The sequence below is a fragment of the Parasteatoda tepidariorum genome, chromosome 5, assembly GCF_043381705.1.
Source record: "Parasteatoda tepidariorum isolate YZ-2023 chromosome 5, CAS_Ptep_4.0, whole genome shotgun sequence".
NCBI classification, from domain to species: domain Eukaryota; kingdom Metazoa; phylum Arthropoda; class Arachnida; order Araneae; family Theridiidae; genus Parasteatoda; species Parasteatoda tepidariorum.
In genome coordinates this window covers 42,594,691-42,603,650 of record NC_092208.1, presented here as the reverse complement: position 1 = coordinate 42,603,650, position 8,960 = coordinate 42,594,691, and the positions used below count along the sequence as shown (strand labels likewise).

The window sequence follows — 8,960 nt, the reverse complement described above, 5'->3', positions numbered from 1 at the left end:
TTTTGTGAAATGCCATTTTAATGCGTTTCTTTTTATGCGAAATTGTATCTCCATGGTAATTTTGTAAGCAAACCATTATCAATAAACAAATTATAAGATGGTAGATAAACGATAGTTGCCGTAGATTTTGTTAAAATATTTTTTATTGAGAAATTAGTCAAAAAAAAAAATTTTGTTCGTAAAGAATGATTACCTAATATCGATTTCAAACTCCTCAAAATAAACTAAAACAAAAAAATAATGTTTCTTATCGCCACCACAGTTGCTTTATTGCATTTTTAACCCAGAATATTTAACAATAAATACAAAATACTGAGCACCATTCACCTTGTGTGAGCAGTTTTACTTCAAGAAGCATTAAAAAATCAGTGCCAGTAATGCCTGTAATTATTATTATCGTAATAGGAAGAGTAAGCATGTCCATTGTGTCCATTGTGCCCATATCTGTCCCAGGCATGGTTGTCGTAATGCCTGTATGGTGCGTGGACATCATCTCTGTGGTAAACGGGACTAAGTACGTTTGGTTGACTGTAAATGGTACTTGGTCTTGGTCTGTAAGAGTTGTAAGGCCTGTAAGATGTTTGAGGGGGATTACTTCGGCCTGTAGCTGCTGAATAGAACTGTACATCAGCTGGGCTCTGTGCCTCAGTGCCTGGTTCATTTGTGTCAATGGTTGCTCGGAAGCCATTTTGATCAGCAATGTAGTCTACGACTCGACGGCGACCATCTTCTACGGCTAAAGTGTAGGAACCAACAACTCTGCCACTTGAATCACCGGTTTCCTGTCTGGAGCTGGAACCATCTTCCATGTTAGATACGTAATTGAAAGAGTATGGCATATAGCTATAGGATTCTGGTGCTCTAGGTGCTGTGTAGGTTGGACGCCGTTGTTGGGCAGCTGGTTGGAGATTCTATAAGAATATTTTATAGTGCTTAAAATGTATTGAAGGGGTAAATGTAAAACAATCCTTACTGTAAAACTAACTAATAAAATGAAGCAGAAATTTAAATTTAATTTGGATGTAATTAAAAAGTAGCTAATTTAAAATTAAAAAAAATTAGTGTGCTAATAAAAGTAAGCGCATGGAATTAAAGATATTACTAAAATTATAAGAAAATGAGTGCTTCAAAAGTTTGCAATTTAAACTAGAAACCACGTCAAAGTAGTCCACCTCTAACATCTTACAAGATCTGTTATTTAATCAGGAAAACCATGCTTTTACCAATTTTTTATGCAAAAAAGATCACAGATTCTAAAGTTATTCAACATTATCTTAAAAAAATCTTAACATTCATAACACATAAATTTATGATTACTGAATTGTTGATTGCCCTAAATTATTCTTACATCACAATAAAATCAAGTGATTACTAAATTGTTGATTACTAAGTCACGATAAAATCATAATAAAATCTCGTAATTACTAAATTTTTGATTTTATACGTTTAATAGAGTAAAAAAATTCTTCATGATATTATGATATCATTTTTTTAATAAAGTTCATTGGAAATCTTCGGAAAAAAACCAGCTAACTACACCAATAGCAACTCAGATAAACAAACAATTCTATTTTTATATTCAGTGTAAAACTAATCTTGCTGCATTATATGTAGGCAAGTTTTGCGATTACTTTTTTAACACTATAATTCTGCTTTGCTAGACAGAAAAAATAATGATTCTACAAGTTTTATTAACGCTATTGAATTTTTTTTCTATTCAGTTATAACTTATACTTGTAAAGTTTTCCTTTTGTAATTTTATAAAAAGATTTTATGCTCAAAATTTCATAATTCTTATTAATTTCTTTTAAATAAATATAAAGAAATAAATCCTCTAATGACAAAACCTACATTGTATGTTTGATCTATGGGATAGAGGTAAGTCTGTGTATTGCCTTCAGATTCTACCTGAGAATTTGTAGTTGAGGTCTGAGTAGTAGACTGTTGAGCCAAGACAGAACCAACAATGCATAAAAGTAGCAATGGCAACTGAAAAATATTAAAATAACGCTATTTTGAATGAAGCATTATATAAACAAAAAACAACCTGGCCACATTTGAACATTGAAATTTTTAAATCATGATTATTAACTCATTATATATTTAAATTATTTAACTTTACTAATTCATATTATTTCTTGTCATTTTCAGGTAAACAAATATATAATTGGTGAATTTATTGCAAGAAGTGATAAATAGCAATTTTTTTCTATTTTATTTCTCGGGTCAAAAACAAGAAAGCAGAGGTAAATTTCCATATTTTAGTAAGTTTCTAATAAAAAAAATTTATATCGATCAAGAACAAGAAATTCAAAGAAAATTATTTATACTGAAAAAGGAATACAAGAAATTCTAAAAAAAAATTATTTATATTGAGCAAAATATAAAATGAATTACAAGAAAATTATTTAAAATGAACAAGAAATTAAAAGAAAATTATTTATATTAAATAGGAAAATGTAAAAAAAATGTCAGAAAAATTATTTATATTAAAAATTTATTATTTAGTTGTTGCGTTTATCATTTTGATAAAAAGGAATAAAAAATGATCTTTTGAAGTTAATTAATATTTAATTTAAACTTTTCCAGTTTCCACTTTAGTTTTATTAAATTATGTTTGATGATTTAACTTTCTTAAACTTTATTGGTGCGTACTTACCCTGGTAAAAAAATTGCGTTTAAATTAAATTGGTAACTTCTAATGACTGTTACCACTTTTATTTCATAATTATCACAGGCATATTATATCAAACTAAAATTTTAATTTTTCTTAAATTAATTTAGCAAAGACAAGTATCTTATATCATACCTGCCAACTCTTCCGGATTTTCCGGAAGATTTTATTTTCATATTTAAAGTGGTAGTAAATATATACTATTTTTCTTTTATAAACTTAATTTTTTAATGATTTTAATCACCACTATTCTTAGAAAAATTAAGCAGATATATTAATATGCGTTACTAACATGGTTGTCAACTAACAATTACACAAACATGGTTTTCTCAAATACAACGTATTTGTTTGCTTAAAGTTGAAGTTTTAATTCCATTTTAATGCCACTGGGAAAAATAATTTTGGAAGGGATTAAAAGTTGGCAGGTATGTTATATCCTTGATTTTAGGAAGATGGTTTAAATGTTATTCTAAAGTAATCACTTTCCAAAAAGTAATTGCTAGGAAAAAGATTGAGAAAACAAAATGTTTGTAAATAAAATCTCTCTGATACAATTGATAGATTGAATTAATAAAACTGACGTGATAATTAAGAAATTTACGATAACATCATAAAACGAATGTGACCACTTTTTAAACTGTGATCAAATTTATGCTATACTGCATATATTTACTGGAAAAGTAATTGCAAGTAAATACTATTTTTATTTAAACTATTGTTAGCCCTGTGAGTTTATGGAAATTTCAATGTTATTTGCAATTTTATTTGAAACTTCAGCAACTTAATATAAATTTTGATGATTTGAAATGTCAAACACATAATTTGTACTAAGAATTACAATAGGAAAAAATAAATATAGTAAATGATGTTTTTACAAAACATATAAACTTTTTAACACTAGAAAGACTGAAACTTAGTATATTGCTCAAAAGCAGTCAAAATGACTGGATTCATAAAAAATAAATAACGTGTAAAGAAATTTGTTTAAAATTAATTTTTAATATTTTTTATATTATTGACAGTTATATAACAAGTTATTAGTAAATATTAACAATAAAAAAATTATACGTAAAAAAATTATACGATAACAAGGTTAATAATGTAGTAAGACATTTATTTAATTTTTATTAAATTTAATTTGCAAATATTGTCCACGACCGGGATTCGAACCCTCGAGACGAGAAAATTCTTGTCTCCTATCATTTAGCCCTAACGGCCACACCGCAACTTCCCCGAGTGCTATTGCAAAGAAACAGCGTTGTAAATCTTTACCTTTATGAAAAAGAGGTACAGCACTTGAACTTAGACTAATTTGATATTGTCTAGCGTATGCTACTCTTTAATTTTTAAAGATCCGGGTCAGCAAATTTTGGATCAAAATAAATATGCACAAATGTCACAAAATCAAGTCTTATCTCCTAAAATTACACAGAGTGGTAGCAAAATGACGATTGAGACCATTTTTTAATTTTGATTACACTTAAAACTTACACAGCAAAATCATGAGATCTGATATATTTTTTTTAATTATATTTTGCGTTAAATAAAAATAAATTTCATTTAATTATCAGAAATAAAATGGTATATACCGTCGAACTTTCTTATAACGAGTGAATGGACCGTAATATTTGATCGTTACAACCAAGTAAAAAACGGTTAACTGTGGCCGTAAAATTTTATACAAACTTACTGAAGCATAAATATAGCACATTCACTATTTGCTGTTTGATTTTTTGCACGGCTTAAAAAAAGTTTATTTATTTTCTTTGAATTCCTTTATAGTCTATTTACTGACTGATTATTATTTGGATCAGACTCATGGCCGAAAAACATAGCCAAGAACGGATTAGATAAGCTATATTAAGTAAAAATTTTATGAATAAAAAGAATATTGTTGGATAAATCTGCGTCTGCTCCAATCAATTTAACATTATCATTAAAATCGGGTTGCATAAGAAAAATTATATTAGGTATACCAGAATGATCTGTCCGCGAAAGTGCATGTTCCTTTTTACAGTAATGCAAAAGTTCTTTCATAAAAAAAGGTGACAGAGTATCTTACACTTTAACTCAATGGTAATATTCTGGCTAAAAGAGATGCAGCATATATGGCACAAAAGAGAACATTCAAACTTGTAACGTAAGTATCCATCAGAACTGAGCAATACATCCGATATATACATTTAAGGGTAAATGCCCGACTAGTTTGTTTTTGTTCTTTTAGCAGTCGAATGAATAATAATGACTATGATTACAAATATACTATTAAAAGTTTTGTTAATTGTATTTAATTTTCATTAAAAATAAAAATTTAAAAAGAGTATTATTATTAATATTTTAACTAAGTAACTATTTTTAATTACAACAGCTACCATTTACGCGAAATTTCTACTTCAATAAAAAGGCTTTTGTTCTTAAACGGGATGATTATATACCATGCAGTTGCTTTCTTTATTCAAGTCACCAGTCTGAATTGTCCAAATATTTTTTATAAAAGTAATTTGATTTAAAATAAAAAGAATTTTCACTTGTTTCATGAACTTCGCTTTTTTATCTCTTTAATAGATTAAATTTGGTAAACATAATTGTTAAAGTTTGCATTTTGCTATCCCTCTGAAAGCCTGAAAGATGGCAGGGTTTATAGTAATCCACAAAAGTTATTAAATTGACTACAAAATCTATGTTCTGAAAGTGTTTTTCGTTTTTAAAAATTAATCACAAGTCATTCCCGATCCCCATAATAATTCAGTAACACAAATACGTAAATTTAAAGCTAACGGCGAAAATTGCTTAAATTAAGTAGTTGCTGCATCAATGAAATTCTAATTGCTTTAATAATGAGTTTACCATCAGTATTTCTAATAAATCACAAGGCGCCCTGCAATGGTTGTTGAAAATTTTACAGCAATATATACAAATGCAAATTGGATTTAAATATATCAGTTTAAAGATCATTTAGAGTTTTTAAATTTATCAAACTGTACCAGATTAATGTTAGATTTAATATTAATCAATGGATGGTTCATAAAAAGAAAAAAAATGAGAGTTTTTTGTACTCACCATTTTAAGATAGTCTTGTTAATCTTTCTAGGTCAGTAGAGATCTTGGTGGTAAGATGGTTGTTGGTGTGATACCAAAGGTTCAATCTGTTTTTATAGTCCTTTGGGTGGTGTCGTTTTTTCGCAGTTTCTTTGGGTGTACCTCGTATAACACAGATGAGACAAAAAATGTCTAACTGACCCTGAAAGGGATAGTCTGTAGGGTTGGCGGAAGCATATAATAGAAATTTTTACCGATTTCGGCCTTGGATATATAAACATTATTTCATGTCATCTGGCCTACCAATTTGTGGGTGTAAGAGCAATTTTCACTTTCATTCACAGGGCTTTGTTTTGATTCTAGGATGGTATTCACTGGCTTTTGTTTTTGCTTGCTTCAAATAATAAGGTGAATTGTGGAAAAACACTAGTTAAGAAAACATTCAGTTTTTTTTAAAAGAGTATGTGAAAAAAAATAATGAAAGGAAGTAGCATTCTTATATATGCATCAAATTTATTTTTAATAATATATTACTTGATTAAAATAACTATCATTAATTTTACAGTAAATGAACTGGATTGTAAAATTTGTTCTTGTGGCATTTTTTTTTCCAATAACAATCTTCAAAAAATTGTTTTTAATCAAGATACTTAACATACATTTAAAAATGGTAATGTGAATAATGGAAAAACACTAATGTAGAAAAAATTCAGTTTTTTAAGTATGTAAGAAAATTTGTGAAGGAAAGTAGTGTATTTGCATTTGCATCTAATTTATTTTTAGAAATATGTTTACCGATAAAAATAACTATTATTAATTTTACAGTAAATGAATTGGATTGTAAAATTTGCTCGGTAGGTATTGTTGTTCTAGATAACACTGTGTAAAAAATTGTTTTTAATTAAGGCTCAACATTTAAGAAACAAAGATTAAATTAAACAAATGATGTCGAAGTTTTCTCTATGTACAGTATAATTAAAAAAAATACATATATTTTAAGAAAAAATTCTTTTAGTCATAGCTTAAAAGATATTTAAGACTTTTTTCTGTACTTACATATATTTGTTTTGAGAGGTAATGGTTGCTGAATAATCGAGAATGATAGAAAAATAATTTTAGTATGGAAAAATTTATTAAAATATCATTTAATTGACGATTTCATATTATGAGAGTTAAGGAATAATTTTAAAAATATTGCACTAGCATACACTAAAATTTTTCTTTAAATTATGATTTTTTTTTGCAGTACACATGGGGTAACGTGCCCCAAAAAACATTAAATTAGAGGTTATTAAAAAGGAGCTACTGTGGGGCCATTAAGAAGGAATGAGTTTAATAAAAAAATATTCAAAATTTCCATATTTAGTTCAGTTTGTAATAAAGACAAATCTAATAATAATAAAGACTGTTAATCCATGAAAAATCACATGAGCGCAGCTTAGTTACTTAAAATAATAATTAATATTTTTTCACGTCTTGGTTTTATTCATTCATTAATGACACTATGATTTTTTAATTTTTTTTGTACGAATATTAAATGTTTTCACGATGTTGTGATTTCAAATCTGCAATCGGTTTCTCCCTGCTAGCTACAGTTAATATGAAATTTAATATATTCTTAACAAGGAATTTGTAAAAGTCACTCACGAAAATGGGTGTCCCCCCATCTCAGTTACGCAGGGAGTGGTACGAAGTGGGCTATAATACTTTTCAGTACATGAAGTGTGTATGTTTATGTGTAAGCATATAAACCTATAATTTCTTTGTAAATTTACCGACAAAAAATAAACTAAACTAAAAATATCATTTTTAAAACAAAATCTGTTACTTTCCGAACAAAACTGATTTCAGATTTGAAATCCCCACTTCCGTACTAGATAAGATCAAATCTTTGCCCTGCTTGTATAAATGCAATAAATAATTTGCACTTCAGTGTTATAAGTTATTTGCACCTCAGTGTTTCCACCTTACTGCTCATTACGCTAACCAACAATCATTTTTATTTGCTAATTAACAATCATTTTAATTTTTTAACTATAAATAGGTTCTTGCATAAAAATCAAAAATTGTATCGAGAAAATTTTTTTTCTGTTGCATGTATACAAGTTCTTAAATTTATCTGCTTAGGGTGAGAGATTTCAAATAAAAAATTATTTTTGTTTGGAAGCTACAGATTTTCTTCAAAATGATATTTTGACTTTAGTTTATTTTATGTCCGAATTTACAAGTTTATAAATAATGAGAATGTATAGGTTTATATTTATACATGTATACTTGTCTGCTTCTTTGAAGATGAAACTCATGCCAGAAAAACATATTGCCTAAACGTGTCGCGTCATATACTGAAACGTCTTATCGGCTTCTTTCTACTACTTCCTACTTAGAGTAGAAGTGGGAACACTTAGTGTTGACTCCAGAGAATTAAAAAAAAAATCCTGGTTAGGAATACATTTTGAATTGCATAAAAACTGTAGCTTGTAACGAGAAATCAGTTTCAGATTTAAAATCAGCGACTCGAAAATATCTAAGATCTGATAAAAAATAATCTCATGCAATAGGGAAAAAATGTTTCCTCAGTGTTATTTAAATTCAGGATCTCAAAAGTTTTATTAAGACGTTCACGCCGGGAAAAGTGTAAATACGGGTACAGGAAAAGAGAAAATACTGGTTGAAGAACTATTTCAATATTAGATAATATTCGGGAGGAGTGTTAATTTATTCTCAACAATAACAATTCGCTGTAAGGAAATTTATCATCATCATCATCAACAACATTTATCTGGGCGCCTGGGGCCGTTAGCAAAATTTATCACGGTCCTAGTCCTAGTGTTTAGATTTTACTGGGCACCTGGGCCGCGAAGCGGCCCCTATCCCATTCATCTGGAATTTTTGAACAGTTTTGATTGAGCAATGAGGTAAGCAGGCAATGGAGTTGCTTTTATGAATGTTTCAAGCTCTTTGCTTGAATAACTAAAAAGGAATCAAAAATAAATTGAGCAGCTTGCTCTAAACTGTGTTTGTTTGATTTTGGAGTTGTTCAGAATTGTATCAGCATGAGTAAACGTTATTTTCAGAAAGGTTGATGAAATTATTTGTTTTGATAGTTATGATATGAGGCGTCGGAGGTGAAATGTGCAGCTATTGGTCTGTAGTTTTTATCTTTGATATAATTTTCAAATTTAAAGATTTCATTAAAATTTGCTGTTTTACATTCTATGGCTTTATCGAAAAAATCTGCGTTTAGCTT

The 8,960-nt window shown here is 28.3% G+C and overlaps 1 protein-coding gene across 1 annotated transcript; it reads right to left on the bottom strand.

The window, feature by feature from the left end:
• Positions 1–238: 238 nt before the first annotated feature.
• Positions 239–5,801, bottom strand: LOC107436558 (cuticle protein 16.8; the record flags this gene model as incomplete). The annotated part of the gene is given in 3 exon segments (XM_016048321.3): positions 239–911; positions 1,852–1,989; positions 5,735–5,801. Coding segments are annotated over 3 exon segments (687 nt in total). The 3' UTR covers positions 239–365.
• Between the last annotated feature and the right edge of the window lie 3,159 nt (positions 5,802–8,960).